The 20,797-nt window shown below is 36.7% G+C and overlaps 1 protein-coding gene across 1 annotated transcript; it reads left to right on the forward strand.

Annotated features, from left to right (window-relative positions):
• The first annotated feature begins 17,370 nt into the window (after positions 1–17,370).
• Positions 17,371–20,797, forward strand: LOC141661555 (receptor-like protein EIX2). Its single transcript, XM_074468567.1, has one exon. The coding sequence runs from the start codon at positions 17,455–17,457 to the stop codon at positions 20,593–20,595; it is 3,141 nt and encodes a 1,046-aa protein (XP_074324668.1). The 5' UTR covers positions 17,371–17,454; the 3' UTR covers positions 20,596–20,797.

The following is a 20,797-nucleotide window of genomic DNA, read 5'->3' on the forward strand; positions in this document are numbered from 1 at the left end:
TAACGGCTATCGAGACGAGAAGATTATTACGTCAAGGATGCGAAGTTTATTTGGCTCATGTTAAAGACGTGGAAAAAGAATCCATGAGGATTGAAGATATTCCAATTGTGACGCCCTCAATCTCGGGTTTAGGAAATGAGGACCCACAAACCTCTAATCTACTAATTAAATAAGCATAAACCCCGATTACCTACTATCAGGATCAACATGAGCTATTGGGATATCTTCAATCCTTACGGATTCTTTTTCCACGTCTTTAACATGAGCTAAATAAACTTCGCATCCTTGACGTAATAATCTTCTCGTCTCGATAGCTGTTAGAAACTTCTTTTCTTGCCTTTTTCCTTTGAATATCACTTCCTCACCATCCTTGGTTCTTAACTTCACCTTCTTACTTTTACACTCTATATGCGCCTCCTGGTTTGACAACCAATCCATTCCTAGTATAACCTCAAATTCTCCTAACTTAAAAGGAATTAAGTCAGCAGAAAAGTGCCGACCTTCTATAACCACATAACAATTGGGACAAACTTTATTAAAAATAACTTTCTCTTAATTTTCTACCTCTACAATTAAATTAGGTTCCAGAGGGTACGCAACACAATTTAGCTTATCAAGCATACTTTCAGAAATAAAAGATCTAGTTGCTCCAGAATCCATCAATACTTTTACTTCTACTGAGTTTATAACGAGCATACCTGCCACCACGTCCACATCTTGCACCGCATCTTTCATTGTCATATTAAAGGTCCTAGCTCTGGGTTGAGCTGACGGTGCTGGGAGAGACGGTGGTCCAGCAATCCTAAGAACATTGGCCTTCTGGACAAGTTCCTTACAGTTTCTGGCCATATGGCCCATCTTTCCACATTTGAAACAAGCCAAGTCAGGTTTCCTTGCTCCATTTGGACACTCTAAAGAGTAATGCCCTTTCTGGTTGCACTTGAAACAGGTCACGTCCAACTTATTACACCTTCTCGGGTGTCTCTTCCCACAATTCTTGCACTCTTGAATCTGAGGTCTGTTATCCTTTCTCGATTGTCCTGCTTTCTGGAAATGGTTCTTATAAGCTCCGTTATCGTGTTTAAACTTCTGAAACTTTTGGTGTTGACCTCCACCATTCCTTCCAAACTTTCCTCTAAACTTTGAACTTCCTTGCTCTTGCTCCGAGCTTTCAAACTTTCTTTTCCTTCCTTCATTTTCTCTCTTCGCAGCTTCACGCTCTCCTTCTACTATCATTGCCTTCTGTACCAAGGCGGCATAATTCTTGATCTCCAGTAATGCCACTTGACTTCTAATCCATGGCTTAAGTCCCTGTTGAAACCTCTTAGCCTTCTTTGCCTCCGTATTTACATACTCAGGTACAAATCTAGACAGCTCCGAAAGTTTCACTTTATACTCCGCTACTGACATATCTTCTTGTCTAAGGTCCAGAAATTTCATCTCCAACTGATCTTGCATATAACTTGGTAAATATTTCTCCAGAAACATTTCAGTGGACTTCTCCCATGATAAGTCCTTTCCTTCCAACAATGCCTTCGAAGATTCCCACCAGAAGCTCGCTTCATCTTTAAGGTAATAACTCGCATACCGGGCTTTCTTGTCGTCCTTAACTTCTGCTAGTTCGAATGCTTTTTCCATTTCTCTTAACCACGACTGTGCTTTAATCGGGTCTGGCAAACCTAAGAATTATGGGGAATGAATAGATTGAACGTGTTTGAAGTTTCTAACTTTAGGGGCCACATGTTGTTACAAAAGCTGAGCAAGTCTGCTCATCATGGTGGTTTCTGGGTTTACTTCTAGGTCTTGGGTTGGAATTTCTTCTTCTAGGTGATCTGGTGAGTTGGCCGTTTCTTACAAACCTGATTGAGCAATTATTTAGCAATACGATAGTATGGCATATATAACAACATTTTATTATGGAATCTATTTTGCGGGTTTTAAGCTTTACCCAATTTTGCACATGCAATCCTATTACTACATAATTCTCATATCAGTGTTGTTTTCTCATGGCACATGTTATGATATTACAAGATTTTAAGCATGGTTGTAGGAAAACATGATGTTCAGAACAGTTCATGCAGATCTTTAGGGTGCACAATAGAAAACATGATTTATAATGGATTCATCAAATAAAGGGTTCATAAAAAGTCTGGTTACCACAAGTTCAAAAATAAGGTACAATAACAGGGTTAAACAGAGGAAAAACTGGAAAATATCCCCTATCTACCCCTAACTTCTAACAAATACTACTACTACAAAGTTCTGAAATACAATACAACAAATGAAAAAAGGATCCCGGCATCTGATTAAGTATCCCAAAGCCTACTGGCGCTGAAAAACAACAACTACGGTCCCAACCAACAGTCCCGCCTAACAGCTAATCATCCAGAATCTCTCTCAACACAACCAACATCCAGTGAATGATCTTATGCAGCCTCCGGGCCTCAGCATCAGCATCAACATCACTAGTGGATGGTCCTTCATCCAATCTCCTCCGGGAAACCTGCTCCACCATCTTAATCCGGACTCGCCACTCATCATCCATAACTGAAGTGCTCTGCCTAGTCTCTCGAGCTAGCCTATCCACCAAAGCTCCCAACTCAGGAATACAGGAGTAAACAAAATCTCGGTCCGGGGCTAACTTGCCACCAACACTGACAGGCACAATCTTAGGCATCTCAGACTCTGGCTCAGTGGCATGGGTCTCTGAATCTGACATCAAGGGTGAAATCTGCATAGGGATCTCACTACTCTCAGAAGGATCCTCCTCTGGATCTGAACTAACATACACAGGCTCCTCTGGAGAGGGTGGAATGGGGTCCACTGGGGTACTGGTCAAACTAATCTCTGAATCTGAATCACTACCACTACTGGGATCCTGAGAGAAAACACAAAACAACAACCAAGAAACAACGTTAGGGTTAAATAAAGCTTCCAGCTAACTCACACCCTAACTCTAGTTTCCATTTAGCTAATGCACATTTTTCTTAGACTATACCTAATAGTCTAACTCAACTCTATATGAGTCGAACTCTCTCGCGATATATAAATATATACCCAAAATACCCTTTTTAATCCTAACTTGTCTCAGGGACTAGATCCTGTAGCTCTGATATCAACTTGTGACGCCCTCAATCTCGGGGTTAGGAAATGAGGACCCACACACCTCTAATCTACTAATTAAATAAGGATAAACCCCGATTACCTACTAACAGGATCAAACAGGATAAAGTATGAGACAAGATTACAACTACCAATCATAAAATATGAATTACAACCCCAAAATAAATTCAAATATACATAGTCGATCTCGGCTTGGAACCGACAGATAACCCATTGTATCTTTACAACTCTCTGGCTAAGCGCTTGCTCACTCAAAAACACTACTACCTGCTCTGGCAACCGGAAGCCCTCAACACGATAGGGACCACCAGGTACGCTCTTACGAGCAGTGCGCCTAAGCCTGACCATCTTCTTGCTTAATTGCCATGGTTAGACTAAAACAAAACATATGAGTATAAAACTCAGCAAGTAACTATAAAGCAGTTTTACGATATAAAACCCACAATATACTTTATCAATCTCGAGGCATTCTACTTTATCAGATCTAGGTGGCAGATTTATATCTTTCAGGTTATAAAAGGGTTATGAAGGAAATTCTTGGGCTTTCAAGGAACAAGGCTCAAAGCAAGGGGAAAGCCGACATTCATCACAAATCATTAAAGGATCAAAATAGATCTTTCAAATGGAAAGCGACAATCTTTTCATTGTATGGAATCAATTGTATGATCAACAGAATTAAAATTAGGGTTCATGAACTATAAGCTTCACAATATCACAATCAACTCTTTTCAAAGCAATATAAACCATTTTCATTTTCAAAGAATCAATTACTGAGTAGGAAATTTCAATGCCTTTTTTAAAATCAATATGGAACCCTTGATTGGATCACTTTATCTTTCATTCCATTATAATACGGGTGATCATCCCGTACCGACCTCCATCCGGTCTTTAAGGTACCAATGGCATAATTTCAGCCTTAACTGGACTAGCCCCGCTAGCCTCTTATTTCGACTGGACTAGTCCCACTAGCCTCTTACGTCTCAATCCAATCCATCAGGAATTCGTTTGGAAAACCTTGAGTTGGAAAAAGATAGGTTTTCTAAATTCATTTTATTATTAGCAAGAATATGAAATCATTCGGACTCTTTCAAGTCGAAACTCATTCTTAAGTTCAATTTCAAGAATTCAAGGAAGTGAATAAACCAAAGGCAAGCAAAGTTTAATGCTAAGGATCTTGATCAAATGATAACAAGGTATATAAGTTAGGGAACCAGAACCGTTTCAAGGATCAATAGGGTACAAGGTAAACAAAGGAACAAATGATCATTACATAAGGGGCCCGCAAAGATTCTTATAGGGTTTACAAGAAATTCTGGTATTGACAAGTAATCAGGATAAGAAAAGGTTACCAAAAGGTTCGAACAATAATCTTATCAATAACAAGTTCACAGGAATAATAATAATAGGGTATCTCAAGAATCAATAACAGTGGTACATTTCTATAAAAGTTCAATACTCTACATGGCATGAACAATATCCTCTTTATAACCATTTAGACAAGTAATTAGAGTTACTTGCCTGAATTTGCTTTCCTGAAGGTTGACCTACTGCCACCTAGTAAACCTTTCCCTTTCCTAGCCTGAATGCCCTCACGCTCTGAATCTACAATCAAAACCAAAACCTTAATTAGATTCTCAACTCTCGTTCCCAGAACGTTTACTCAATACGATAGCTCGACTACACTTTTGACTCGAACTATACGAATATAGCTTATATACACACATGCACATAGCACATAACACATTCTTTTCTCGTAGCCTTTATATCTTTATATACTCAATAATCAACTTAGTTCCCTTTTCTTTTATTACTTAATTCGAACCACATACTACAATCAAATAATCAAATCCATAGACATTTACATATACATACCCAATCATTCTTTCGATTATCAAAAACCAAGTTTTGACTTTTAACTCTTAGGGCCTATTCGGCCTTATTGCAAATACCAACCACAAAATCAACCAAATACTCACTTAGTTCACATAAACACATAACTCATTCAAAAACCTTTAAAGAATCATTTTCCTTTCTTTTAATCAACAAAATTCGAACCATAACCATACATATATGCTTACATGCAATTCAAGTTCATCTCTTAATTAAATTAAACACTCATTTTAATCACAATTTTCGAATTACACATCAAAACATCACTTAATGATTCAAACCCTAATCAAATTTTCCAATTAATCATGCATGCATTCACTTAGCATTAAACCAATCTCTTTTAGACTCATTTTTCATTCGGCTATAACCATAATCACAACCCAAGAACCAAACAATGACATGCATCACTAATTCTTCTTTTAAACCAATATGCAATCTCATTTCTCACTAATTAAACATAGTTTACACCAAGATCAAGTCACAAAAGTCCAATTCCCTTTTTATTAATACAAAAGCCGAACCAAAACCTCAATATGCAACCCTCAAATTTGATTTCTTAAGCATCCAATCAGTTACACAAGTCCAAATACTTTTAAAACAATCATAAAAATCCTTTTATCAATTAACAACTTTTTTCATCATAAAACCAACTTAATAAACAAGAACCATTCGGTTTTCAAGCAAAACAATACATGCAACTTCTATTTTGATTCTCTAAATCCTCAACTAGTCAAATCTCTTATTTACCATTAAGAACATGCATGAACAAGTCATTTCATCAAGAACAATCATATATTTTTTTCTAAAAATCAAGGACTCATTGGGTTTTTCAAGAATAACACATGCAACAATCAAAAATGAGTTTTTGGTCTGGTAGAGCTCAGTGATTACATCATCACTCACCACCGGTTCACCGGAGTTCATCACTGGTGGCGGTGGCTTCACGGTGGTGCCCTCATTCGAGGGTGCCCAACCATGAAACCTCCGATTACTTCTAAAAATCACAACAACAAACATATGCAAGACATGATCATCACAAATTCATATCATCTTGATTCTATAAAACAAGAACTCGGTAAAACCGAACCTACACGCACACACACACATCCGCATGCAAGTACCAAACCACACATGCAAGTGGATCAAAGCTTATATATGGAACAAGGATGAAGTTCTATGGAAGAATCCATAAAAAATCAAGTGAAGAAGAGAGATGTACCGAGAGGAAAAGAGAGAGAGAGAGAGACTTTGAGAGTGAGAGAGAAAAAGAGAGAGAAGAATGAGAAAACGGGAAAAAGAAGGAAGTGGCCGGGTGGAAAAGAAAGAAAGGGGAAGAGAATGAGTTTATATATTATAAGGGGGCAGGGGTAATTTAGTAATTCACTAATTCCCCTTTTTATTTAATTTACCTTCTCTTTTTACTCAAATAAGATAGAAATTGAATATTGAATTTATCCCTCTCGGAAAGTCGAAAATTATTACGAATGCCAATTTTAAGACGTAGATCTCGAAATTAGTTTTCCAACCATTACTCATAATAAACTTTTGAGCGTACGGTTGATTTTATACGATTTTTACAAGTTTGTGCTAATAATAGCATTTAATCACATAAATATCAATTTAAAATGCAACGATCACCAAAATAAATCCATCTATCATTTTTAGAAAGTCTCTAGGACTATTTCGAAGATAAAAAAACAAGTCTCAAGCCTTTACCTTACTCAGATAATTTTATAAAAATGTGTGAAGGTTAAATAAACCTTATTTGAATCAAATAATTCCCTTAAATCTATAAAGTATTAACAGATCACGTAATCACACATACAGACAAGCAAGCACATATACTGACACATCACAACTCATGTCTGATCATAAAAATTTCCCTTTTTATCATTACTCCTCTTTTCGCGTATCGGATCACGTTCTGCCTGATGGCCCGACACTCAGCATTTCAATTATGCTTCACAATATCATTATCGACCGACACGTCACTAGAACGGAATACTTCACTTAAACATTCATTTCATATAATAACATATATTTCATATTTTAAATACTTTAATCTTTTTTTTAGGACGGGTTCCGTTCTACCCGACGGCCCGACAACACAGCTTAATTCCTAAGCTAACTCTTTAAATTGGAACACGTCTATCTACGCTCCCAGATACTAATATGCAATAAAGACAATTAATCATCACTTAATCACATATTTTATAATCACTTCACATAAATCATACTTTATTGACTTAATTACGTCATAAAATTCTCAATCGTCACACCAATAGTAAGAGATTTTCCTGATGTGTTTCTTGATGAATTGACTGGACTACCTCCAGATAGAGAGATCGAGTTTACGATTGATTTGGCTCCTGGAACGGAACCAGTATCGAAGGCTCCCTATCGTATGGCGCCAGTCGAGATGAAGGAATTGGCAGCGCAGTTGCAAGAATTATTGGATAGAGGAGTAATTTGCCCGAGTGTATCCCCGTGGGGTGCACCGGTATTATTTGTAAAGGAAAAGGATGGAAGTATGAGGCTGTGCATTGATTATCGCGAATTAAATAAGTTGACGATTAAGAATAAGTACCCTCTACCGCGAATCGATAAATTGTTTGATTAGTTAAAAGGAGCTTCGTATTTCTCCAAGATTGATTTAAGATCTGGGTATCATCAATTAAAGATTAAAGCGGAGGATATACCCAAGACAACATTTCGAACGAGATATGGACACTATGAGTTTTTGGTAATGGCGTTTGGTTTGACGAACGCGCCAGCCGCAATTATGGATCTTATGAACAGAGTGTTCAAGCAATATTTGGATAAGTTCGTCAAAGTGTTTATCGATGATATATTGATATATTCCAAGATGGAAGAAGATCATAAGGAGCATTTGAGGATTTCCTTGGAAATTCTGAGAAAAGAAAGGCTGTACGCTAAGTTTTTGAAGTGTGAATTTTGGCTAAAGAAAGTACAATTTCTTGGTCATATAGTTAATAAAGAGGGAATCAAAGTAGACCCAACCAAGATAGAAGCTGTAATGAATTGGGAAAGACCCAAGACTCCTACGGAAGTCAGAAGTTTTCTGGGATTAGCCGGATACTATAGAAGGTTTGTGCAAGATTTCTCTAAGATTGATGTTCCATTAACGAAGTTGTCAAGGAAGAACGAGAAGTTTGTGTGGACGGAAAAGTGCGAGAAAATTTTTCAAGAGTTAAAGAAGAAGTTGGTAACCGCCCCAGTGCTGGTGTTACCTGATGAAAAAGGAGAATTTGTGATATAAAGCGATGTTTCGTATAAAGGACTTGGATGTATGTTAATGCAACACGGAAAGGTAATAACATATGCATCAAGGCAACTCAAGCCGCACGAACAAAAGTATCCCACACATGATTTGGAATTGGCAGCAATTGTGTTTGCCTTTAAGATTTGTAGACATTATATATACGGGGAAAAGTGCGAGATTTATACAGATCATAAGAGTTTAAAGTATATTTTCACTCAAAAGGAGTTGAATATGAGACAAAGAAGATGGTTAACATTGATCAAAGATTATGATTGTGTGATAAACTATCATCCTGGAAAGGCAAATGTGGTAGCAGACGCTCTAAGTCGCAAGGAAAGATTGAATATGTTAACGTCTTCAGAGGAATTGATCAAGGATTTTGAAAGGATGGAAATAGAAGTGCAGAATCCAAAATTTGGAGGTGAAGCAATATATGCGATATCATTTCAACCTGAAATTATGGAAAAATCCGATATTGTCAAGAGCAAGTAATGAATCGCGAAAAGGATAAGTTATCAGGAGAAGAAATCAAAGCTCAAAAGGATGAAAGAGGAATATATCATGTTAACTCATGTATTTGGATACCTAATGTTGTGGAGCTAAAGCACGAGATTTTGCAAGAAGCGCATAACTCGAGATTCTCAATTCACCCTGGAAGTACGAAAATGTACAAGGATTTAAAAAAGAGTTATTGGTGGCCGAACATTAAAAAGGAAATTGCGGAATGGATAAGTAAATGTTATACGTGTCAAAGGGTAAAAACGGAACATCAAAAACCAAGTGGATTGCTTTAACCACTAGATACACCAGAATGGAAATGGGAGCATGTCGCGATGGATTTCGTGGTAGGATTACCTAAAACCAAGTCTAATCATGATGCAGTTTGGGTAGTAATCAATCGATTGATAAAATCAGCACATTTCTTGCCGATAAATGAAAGGTTTTCGTTGGAAAAATTGGTCAAATTATATTTGCATGAGATTGTGATGTGTCACGGAATTCCTGTATCTATCGTGTCTGATAGAGATCCAAGGTTTAACTCGAGATTTTGGCGACAATTTCATGATCATTTGGGAACTAAGCTGAAAATGAGTACAACATATCATCCGCAGACTGATGGACAACGTGAAAGGATAATACAGACAATTGAAGATATGTTGCGAACTTGTGCAATAGATTTTAAAGGAAATTGGGACGATCATTTGCCGTTAATTGAGTTTTCCAACAACAACAGTTATCACGCGAGTATTGGCATGCCGCCTTATGAAGCGTTGTATGGAAAAAAATGTAGATCCCTTACGTATTGGGACGAAGTTAATGAGCGCAAATTAATTGGGCCAGAGCTAGTTCAACAAACGAAAAAAAAGGTGGAAATGATTCAAAAAAGATTAATTACTGCTCAAGATTGACAAACGAAGTATGCAAATCGAAAACGAAAAGATGTGCAATTCGAACCTGGAGACAAAGTCTTGTTAAAGATATCTCCTTGGAAAGGTTTAACCAGATTCAGAAAGAAAGGAAAGTTGAGTCCTAGGTATATTGGACCATTCGAAGTACTGCGGCGAGTTGGGAAGGTGGCATATGAATTAGCGCTACCTCCGCAAATGCAACATCTTCACAATATATTTCATGTATCTCTTCTAAAGAAGTATAATGGTAATGTGAGCCATGTGATCGAATTGGAACCAATGGAAATTCAACCAGATTTGTCTTATGTGGAACAACTAGTTCAAATCTTAGACCGAAAGGAGAGGACACTTAGAAATAAAGTTGTACCTCTAGTCAGAGTGTTGTGGAGGAATCCAATAGTGCAAGAATTAACTTGGGAATTAGAAAGTGAAATGCAAGAAAAGTATCCCCATCTATTTGCTTAGACTAGATTCTGGGGACAGAATCCTTTTAAGGAGGGTAGATTGTGACGACTGAGAATTTTGTGACGTAATTAAGTGAATAAAATGTGATTTATGTGCCGTGATTATAAATTATGTGATTAAGTGTTGATTAATTGTTTTTATTGTATATAAGTATCTGGGAGCGTAGATAGAAGCGTTCCAATTTAAAGAGTCAGCTTAGGAGTTAAGCTGTGTTGTCGGATCGTCAGGTAGAACGGAACCCGTCCTAAAAAGGGATTAAAGTATTTAAAATGTGAAATATGTGTTATTATGTGAAATGAAATATTGAATTAAGTATTGCGTTCTAGTGACATGTCGGTTGGTAAAGGTAATTGTGAAGCATAAATGAAACGCTGAGCGTCGGGCCGTTAGGCAGAACGTGACCCGGTACGCGTAAAGAAGAATAATAATAAAAAGGGAAAATTTTATGAACAGACATGAGTTGTGATGTGTGAGTATGTGTTTGCTTGTCTATATGCATGATTACGTGATCTGTTAATATCTTTATGGATTTAAGGGAATATTTGATTTAAATGGGGTTTCTTTAATCTTTGCACATTTTTATAAAATTATCTGAGTAAGGTAAAGGTATGGAATTTGTTTTATTATCTTCGAAATAGTCCTAGAGACTTTCTAAAAATGATAGACGGATTTATTTCATGATCATTGTATTTTTAAAATGATTTTATGTATTAAAATGCTATTTTTAGCATAAACTTGTAATAATCATATAAAATCAACCGTACGCTCAAAAGTTTATTATGAGTAATGGTTGGAAAGCTAATTTCGAGATCTACGTCTTAAAATTATCATTCACAATAATTTGGAACTTTCTGAGAGAGATATATTTAATATTCAATTTTTATTTATTTGGAGTAAAAATAAAAAAGAAATCAAATCAAAAGGGGAATTAGTAAATTACTAAACTACCCCTGCCCCTATTATATATAACTCATTTCTTTCTTCCCCCCCTTTCTTTTTTTTCTCTTCCCATGGCACTCATCTCTCTCATCTCTCTCTCTCTTGATCACTCTTCTCTTTCTCTCGGCTCTCTCTCCATCTCTCTTCTCTCTCTTGCATGCAACAACAAAAACTTACCCAAATTCAAAGATTTTATCATCCTTAGTCTTCATTTTTGATACACTACTCAAACACCACTTGCATGTAAGTGTTTATGTAAGTTTCATAGTTCCATCTCCATGGTTGTGTTCAAGGAAATGCGATTTTTTGATGTATGATCATAAGAGAAGATTAAAGTGATTTTGTGGTTTAAAACTCAAGAGGAGACCCGTTATTGGAACTCTTAAGTTCGACCACCACCGGCCATGATCCAAGGAGAGCCGGTGGGATTTTAAAAAAATGATGTGCTAATTGAAATAATGTGATTTTTGAGCTTTATGCACTTTAAAAATTGTATGTAGCCTTTGCATGTCTTGGTTTCTTAAAAAGTTCAAAAAGGGTTTTGTATTTCTTTTTAAATTTAAGTGTGTTGATTGATAAAAGGATTTTTATGATTGTTTTAAAAGTATTTGGACTTGTGTAATTGATTGGATGCTTGAGAAATCAAAATTTGAGGGTTGCATGTTGAGGTTTTGGTTCGGCTTTTATACTAATAAAAAGGGAATTGCATTTTGTGACTTGATCTTGGTGTAAACTAAGTTTAATTAGTAAAAAATGAGATTGCATATTGGTTTAAAAGAAGAATTAGTAATGCATGTCATTGTTTGGTTATTGAGTTGTGATTTATGGTTATAGCCGAATGAAAAATGGGTCTAAAAGAGATTGGTTTGATGCTAAGTGAATGCATGCATGTTTAATTGGAAAATTTGATTAGGGTTTGAGTCACTAAGTGATGTTTTGATGTATAATTTGAAAATTGTGATTAAAATGAGTGTTTAATTTAATTAGGAGATGAACTTGAATTGCATGTATGCATATATATGATTTGGTTCGAATTTTGTTAATAAAGAAATAGGATGTTAGTTTAAATGTTGGATTATGATAGAACTAAAGTTGCATGGTGTAATTTTTGAGAAATTTGATTGTATATATATGGTTATGATTAGAATTTTGATGATTAAAAGAAAGGAAAATGATTCTTTAAAGGTTTTTGAATGAGTAATGTGTTTATGTGAACTAAGTGAGTATTTGATTGATTTTTGCAAAATAAGGCTGAATACGCCCTAAGAGTTAAAAGTCAAAACTTGGTTTCTGATAATCGAAAGAATGATTGGGTGTGTATATGTGAATATCTATGGATTTGATTGTTTGATTGTGGTATGTGGTTCAAATTAAGGAATAAAAGAAAAGGGAACTAAATTGATTGATTTTAAAAGCTATAAGTGATAGTTATGGTCGTAAAGATTTAGTTGTGAATGAATCGTATACTCCTATGAGTTATACTAGTTTGATTTGAAGAATAGTCGAGATTAAAGCGAGTATGAGTTGATTATTGAGTATATAAAGATATTAAGGCTACGAGAAAAGAATGTGTTATGTGCTATGTGCATGTGTGTATAAACTATACTCGTATAGTTCGAGTCAAGAGTATAATCGAGCTATCGTATTGAATGAACGTTCCGGGAACGGGAGTTGAGAAACTAATTAAGGTTTTGGTTTTGATTGTAGATTCGGAGCGTGAGGGCATTCAGGCTAGGAAATGGAAAGATATACTAGGTGGCAGTAGTTCAATCTTCAGGAAAGCGAATTCAGGCTAGTAACTCTATTTACTTGTGTAAATGGTTATAGAGAGGATATTGTTCTTGCCAAGTGGAGTATTGAACTGTTAAAGTAATGAACCCCTGTTATTGATTTTTTGATTCCCTGTCATTGATCTTGTGAACTTATTTTTCCTATTCATTTGTTATACCATGAACTGTTATAAACCCTATAAGTACCATTATGAACCCCTTTAATGATGCTTCAATTCCTTTTTTACCTTATCCCCTATTGATCCCTGAAACGGTTTTGATTTCCCTAACTTGAGTACCGTGTTATCATTGATCAAGATCCCTAGAATTGAACTTTGCTTGTCCTTGATTCATTCCCTTAACTTTGAATTCTTGAAATTGAACTTAAGAATGAGTTTCGACTTGAAAGATTCCGAATGATTTCATATTCTTGGTAATGATAAAATGAATTTAGTAAACCTAACTTTTTCCAACTCAAGGTTTTCCAAACGAATTCCTGATGGATTGGATTGGGACGTAAGAGGCTAGTGGGACTAGTCCAATCATAGGAAGAGGCTAGCGGGGCTAGTCCAGTTTAAGGCTGAAATTATGCCATTGGTACCTTAAAGACCGGATGGAGCTTGGTACGGGCTGATCACCCGTATTATTATTATGAAATGAAAGATAAAGTGGTCCAATCAAGGGTTCCATAATTATTTAAAAAGGAATTGAAACTTCCTCGTCAGTAATTGATTCTTTGAAAATGAAAATGGTTTATATTGCTTTGAAAAGAGTTGATTGTGATATTTTGAAGCTTATAGCTCGTGAACCCTGATTTTTGATTTTGTTGATCATATAATTGATTCCTTATAATGAAAAGATTGTCGCTTTCCATTCGAAAGATCATTTGTGATCCTGTTAATGATTTGTGATGAATGTCGGCTTTCACCCGGCCTTGAGCCTTGTTCCTTGAAAGCCCAAAATTTTCTTCATAACCCCTTTTCATAACCTAAAAGATAGAAATCTGCCACCTAGAATTGATAAAGTCGAATGCCCTGAGATTAGTAAAGTATATTGTGAATTTTATATCGGAGAACTGCTTTTTAGTTACTTGCTGAGTTATATACTCATATGTTTTGTTTTAATCTAACCATGTCTGTTAAGAAAGAAGATGGCCAGGTTTAGGCGCACTGCTCGTAAGAGCGTACCTGGTGGTCCCTATCGTGTTGAGGGTTTCCGGTTGCCAGAGCAGGTAGTATAGTTTTGAGTGAGCAAGTGCTTAGCCAGAGTGTTGTAAAGATACAATGGGTTATCTGTCGGTTCCAAGCCAGGATCGACTATGTATATTTGGTTTTATTTTGGGTTGTAAGTTATATTCTATTATTGGTAGTTGTAATCTTATCTCATACTTTATCCTGTTTGATCTTGTTAGTATCTAATCGGGGTTTATGCTTATTTAATTAGTAGATTAAGGGTGTGTGGGTCCTCATTTCCTAACCCCGAGATTGAGGGCGTCACAAAATGGACACTGATTTGTTCGAGTTCCGTTAATTATTTTAACTATAGTATCACGCTTACAAGAAGTTTATTTTTACGTCTTGATCACAACCAACTCTCACATAATGAACTTTTTTTGACTTCTTGATAACTGCTGCGAAGCCAAATGTCGAATCAACTCCACGTATGCAAGACATGAGGTTTTCATGTTCTGAGTAACGCGTTGTTGATATTGACATAAAATTATCTTTTAAAAAATGGTGTGCATCAGACACCACATTGTAAGGTGGTAAACATTAAGTGAAATTTTATTAGTTTAGAATCATATATTCAAGCTGGTAATTTACAGATTCTGAATAACTAACTAATAATATGCACATTAATTAAGAAGTTTGCATGTGCATAAAATCACTTAAATCGACAAGAAGAGATAGTTAGAAATAGCATATCTGCCCATCTATGCATAAGAACCTAGGTTTGTAATGAAAAAAGAGATAACCAACAATGTCAATTTATGAAATTATTCATCTATTCATGATATGCCCAACGATCAACTCCACGGATACACAGAAAGAACTCTCCTATATGACATATGAGTAGATTCGTAGGTATTCTGAGAGGAATACAGGACAATCTTTCATATATGGTTCTCTCAGGATCTTCCAACATATCTATTAAAAACATTTGATAACCGAAATGATGGTTCCCCAATAATTGTCAGTTGGAAGGTTTAACTTGATTGGTTTTACGCTCACATACATAGACTCGAAATCAAGAAATTCAGAGTAATTTCTACTATGAATATAACACTAGTATAGATTCCATTCCAATCATAATATAACCTTCGTCATTAGAGTTGCCTGAAGATCCTGAAATAGAGAAAAGGTACTTTGGTTCGAAAATAAATCAGGATGTCCATAAATAAATTTAGGGTGTGCATAATCAGCACCCTAAAAAAATTCGTGTCTAAACGAATTGTCACGAATCTTCGCCTGGTCCAGTTTTCTCCATTACTCAGGCTGCTAAATTTGCAAAGGTGGGACAAACAAAATTGGTGCTAATTTTGTTAACTTTATACATGTTGAATAGCCCCGATGAAATATCATCTTATGTCCACCAGCCTGGTAGTGGTCGCGAGTAATCAACACTTTTCAGGTTAAACAACTTTGTAAACTTCTATTTGGTAGATTATACAGACCTCTTGCAATTTTATAGTGTGTTATTTAATACATGCTGTTGACGGAGTAATTTGGGAACAACAAAACTTGAGGTTCGTAGCCGGAAACAAGATCTGTGATGGCGGTTCTTCGTCGGAAACGTGAACAGTAACCGACGGGTCCGAAGAATAGTATTCGTCGGAAAAGATGAACAGTGTTTGGTGGTGGTGATTATTGGGGGCTGAGATTGCTTAGAGTTAGTGGTGGCTCCTTTGCGCTCTCGCTTCTGACCCCTCATAATTTGCCTACGTACCCCTATTTATAGGGGATCAAGCCCACGTAGTTCTTGGGGAACAAGAAACCTAATGTGCTTAGATTTCTTATCCCGAGGCCCAGTAGGAAACCCATTGGAAACCGTCTTCTACTAGCTTTAGGAATGTCCGCTGATGAGGCCCAACCACAAAGGCCCAAGGCTCGTCCGCGGCTTCGAGACTTCACGGATGAGGCATCTCCCTGGCCAAGGATAACCCTCCGCTACCAGCTGTTTCTCTAATCTGTGGACGTAGGTATAGCCGTGGTTCACCCCAAATGTTGGATGCATCCTTGTCCCCCGATAAGGAGCCCCTACCAGATTGCAGGACAAGTGATCCCAAGCTTTTGGGTGCAAAGTGTAGGATACTCTGAAGTCTCCCCACGAGAACACCCGTTGACTACAGAGACAGAGCTCCCAAAACACACACCATATTTCACCCCACATCCCCAATGAGGACACCCATTGACTACAGGAGGAGGCCTTCAGTCCAGGCATACCCCTGAAGGTCTCTGACCACGGACACCGCCTTTCATGTAGATATGCTACAGGAAGGAGTTCTTCAATAGAGTTTCTGCATCAAATAAGTTGATAATAATAATCTCCATCTTCCTTGAATCTTCCACAGAGCCCATCCAAGTAATCATGTTGAAGTCCCATCCAAGCTATCTTTCTCACTGACCATAGGAAAGAATTCAATCAAGGAATTCCTCACCCTTTCTTCAGCAATTGGGCGTGCCTCCCCACTACATTTGAGTGCGCGCCTTTAAAGCATGGTAATCACAACTGTCAATCAGCTATTCAGTCAATGGAGCGCGTTCTTAGGGCGCGCCTTCTTCTTTATGGAAAGTCAATCTTATCTTTTCCAAGATTTTAGGCGTTTCTCCTTCAATTTTGCCTATTTTATCAATCTCAATCTTTCAATCTGAATATTGTTTATACCAACTTTTGGGCATAACACATACCTCGAGCACTACTATAACATTAAAGAAGACCAGAACATTAAAAGCCCTGGTCTATATGAATTGTCACCTAGTCCATTTTTCTCCATCACTCACGCTGCAAGAGAGGCAAGGAAAAACAAAAATGGAGCTATTTTTGTCAAATTTATATACATTGAAGAATCTACGCTTAATTTTCTGGTTTATACGTGTTCAAACAATCTTGTTAAGGAACAATACAAAATGAAATCCTGGAGCATTAATTCATGCATCGAGCAATACAATATGCTTATATGTGGTTGACTCCATCATTTTAAAGTGAAAACAGACTTTACTCAGCATCTACACTGAAGTTTCCAGCAGGACCTTTTTTAAATACATTCCTTGTACTCTAATGAACTATATGTTGATACGTGTCACATCTGCTTGACTTAGATTATGAAATTAATCTTTCATAGTCAACATTCTGGATTTTATATTCTGAATTGCAATGTTACATGATAGCAACTACTAATAATCTTGTAATTAGTCAATAAGTCTTTCATTGTCTTTCTGTTAATCTTATCAATAAACTTCATTATTTAACACTTCGATGATGATATAAATTACTTGTGAAATGGTATAAATGCAAAACATAATAGTCTCTGCTCTTGATTAAAAACAATTGTACTGATATACATTTCCTTCTACTAATGGGAAGAATCTCAATCATTGTGCTCGTTATTGTCGTTCTTGGTTCTGTGACAAGAAATGCTGTTTATTTTTGTGATTCCCAAGTCGTTAATTGTTCCGAATCAGATATTAAAGCTCTCATTGAATTCAAGAATGGCTTGAATGATCCTGAGGACCTGCTCTATTCATGGAAAAGTAGCAACTGTTGTCAATGGCTTGGTATTGGTTGTGATAATAGCTCTGGATCTGTGATATCTATCGACCTTCACAACCCGTATCGAAGAGGTTCTGATTCAAGTAAAAGGTATGTATCATGGAACTTAAGTGGTGAAATTAGTCCTGCACTGTTGAAACTTGAATCGTTGAAATATTTAGACTTGAGTTTCAACAAATTTCAGCACATCACAATACCTAAATTCTTAGGTTCTCTTAGTAATTTGCAATATCTGAACCTTTCAAATTCAGGGTTTAGTGGTATTATCCCTCCTGAACTCGGAAATCTTTCCAGTTTGCAATATCTAGATGTTTCCTCAGGTTTCACGAGTTTAAGTGTTGACAATTTTCAGTGGATACAAGGCCTTAAGTCTTTGAAACATCTTGAACTGAGCCAAGTTGATCTTTCTCTTGTCGGATCCAGTTGGTTTGATATCTTGCAAAAGCTTCCATTTTTAACTGATCTGTATCTTTCAGCTTGTGGCCTTTCTGGTTCACTTTCGTCTTACAAGCTTGTTAATTTAACTTCACTTGCTGCCATAGACCTTAGTTTTAATACCTTCCAATCAACGTTTCCCAACTGGCTTGCGAACATCACTAGCCTTGAATATGCTGATTTGCGCTACTGCAACTTAAATGGTAGAATTTCCCTGGGTCTGAGCGAGCTTCCAAGTTTAACTTACTTGAACCTTGCTGGAAATAATAACCTTAGTGCCAGTAGCCACAAACTTTTCGGAGGAAGTTGGAAAAACATAAAGGTATTGGATTTCTCTTCTAACAACCTGCATGGGAAACTTCCTGATACCATAGGAAACATGACATTTCTCACCGTTTTTAGGCTTATGTCAAATAAATTAAATGGTGGAATTCCAAGTTCTATTGGCAAATTATGCAATTTAGTACAATTTGACTTGTCAGGGAACAATTTGACAGGATCATTACCTGAGAAACTTGTAGGTTCTCAATCCTGTACTTCGAAGACTGTATTGCCAAGTCTAGTGCGGTTATGGTTAAGCAATAATAGGCTGGTAGGTAAATTGCCCGAATGGCTTGGCCACATTCCGAATCTTACAGAACTCTGGTTAAATTATAATTTGCTTGAAGGGCCTATTCCAGATTCCTTTGGTACTCTGAAAAATCTAACCGATCTAGGTATTGGAGGGAACCGACTAAATGGGACTCTACCAGAGAATCTGGGACAACTCTCTGAGTTGACAATTTTTGATGTTTCTGACAATCAGTTAACAGGTATCGTTACTGAGGCCCATTTCATGAAGCTCACTAAGTTACGGATATTACATCTGTCATCCAACTCCTTGATTTTTAATATCAGTTCTAATTGGATTCCACCATTCCAGGTTGGTAATCTTGATTTGGGTTCATGTAACTTAGGCCCATCATTCCCAGTTTGGCTTCAACATCAAAAAATGGTTGAATTGCTTGATATATCTAACGCAACAATTTCCGGTCCTATACCACAATGGTTTTGGGAAATGACCTCCAATTTGTCTCTTTTGAATTTATCACTTAATCTTTTAACAGGTCAGGTTCCTAATCCTTTCGAGATTACTCCTTTTGCTGATATTGATCTTAGTAATAATCTCTTTGAAGGTCAAATTCCACTTCCTAGTGTCGAAATTGAGTTGCTTGATCTTTCAAGAAACAAATTTTCTGGTACTATACCTCCAAATATAAGCCAATTAATGCCATACTTGGTATTTATTTCACTTTCCAGTAACAATCTAAGCGGAGAAATACCAAAATCAATAGGAGATATGTTGATTCTTCAAGTCATTGATCTTTCGGAAAACTTCCTAACAGGAAGCATTCCTTCCAGCATAGGCAATTGTTCTTACCTCAAGGCACTAGACCTTGGGTACAACAATCTCTTCGGACCATTGCCAAGCTCTTTAGGTCAGTTATTTCAGCTGCAGTCATTGCACCTCAACAACAACAACATTTCCGGGGAGATTCCAGTTTCTTTCAAGAACTTGACAACTTTGCAAACACTTGATTTTGGAGATAACAAACTATCAGGCACTATCCCTTCTTGGTTGGGAGATGGTTTGACTTTCACTAGTCTAAGTATTATTAGGCTAAGATCAAATGCATTTTTTGGGGTGATTCCGGCTAAGCTTTCAAACTTAACTTCACTACAAGTTCTTGACCTGGCATATAACAATTTGACAGGTTCAATTCCAGCAAGCTTTGGCCACTTCAGAACCATGGAAGAAGAAAAAAAAACTAACAAGTTTTTGCAATTTGGATTTTACAGAGGAGCCTACTATGAGGAAAGCTTGGGTGTGAATATAAAAGGTTCATTTCGAAAGTATACCAAGATACTTTCCCTTGTCACCTCAATAGACCTCTCCGAAAACAACTTGAGTGGAGATTTTCCAGCAGAAATAACAAACCTTCGCGGCCTAGTGGTTCTGAATATTTCAGGAAACCAGATCAGTGGTCACATTCCAGAAAATATATCAAATATGCATCAGTTATCGTCTCTTGATCTATCAAGTAATAAGCTTTCGAGTGTCATTCCACCAAGCATGTCATTGTTATCATCTTTGGGATATATGAATCTTTCGAATAACAATTTATCTGGCCAGATTCCTTACACGGGGCACTTGTCAACTTTCGAGAGTGCTTCTTTTGCGGGAAATTCTGGACTGTGTGGAGCTCCACTAGTTGTAAAGTGCAACGATGAGGATTCAGTTACAGATTTCAATCAAGATAACAAAGGTGATAACAAAGAAATAGATGCTGAATTTATTGGTAAGTGGTTCTATTTAAGCATTGGACTGGGATTTTCCTTTGGCATTTTAGTGCCCTTTTTGATATTGGCAATGAAAAAAACATGGAGTGAAGTCTATTTTGCCTTTGTCGACAAGGTGGTTGACACGTTGAAATCCGAGAAGATTGGAAAAAGGCCAATAAAATTCTACTAAAAGTGATTGTAATTACTTCAAGCTAAACTTGGGCATCTGCAGTCTGCAGATAACTTGGGTGCTATGGAACTGAATTTGACAATAAGTTGTCCAACGTGACACATTATCTGTAAATAATAACAGTGACATGCTTGTAAAATGATCAATAGCATTTTAGCATGCTTTTTCCCCTTGTTTTATTTGCTTGTTACTTGAGTTATGT

The sequence above is a fragment of the Apium graveolens genome, chromosome 1, assembly GCF_009905375.1.
Source record: "Apium graveolens cultivar Ventura chromosome 1, ASM990537v1, whole genome shotgun sequence".
NCBI classification, from domain to species: Eukaryota; Viridiplantae; Streptophyta; class Magnoliopsida; order Apiales; family Apiaceae; genus Apium; species Apium graveolens.

Excerpts from the sequence above, each read along its gene's own strand:
- LOC141661555 (XM_074468567.1), top strand. The coding sequence starts at position 17,455 with ATGGGAAGAATCTCAATCATTGTGCTCGTTATTGTCGTTCTTGGTTCT.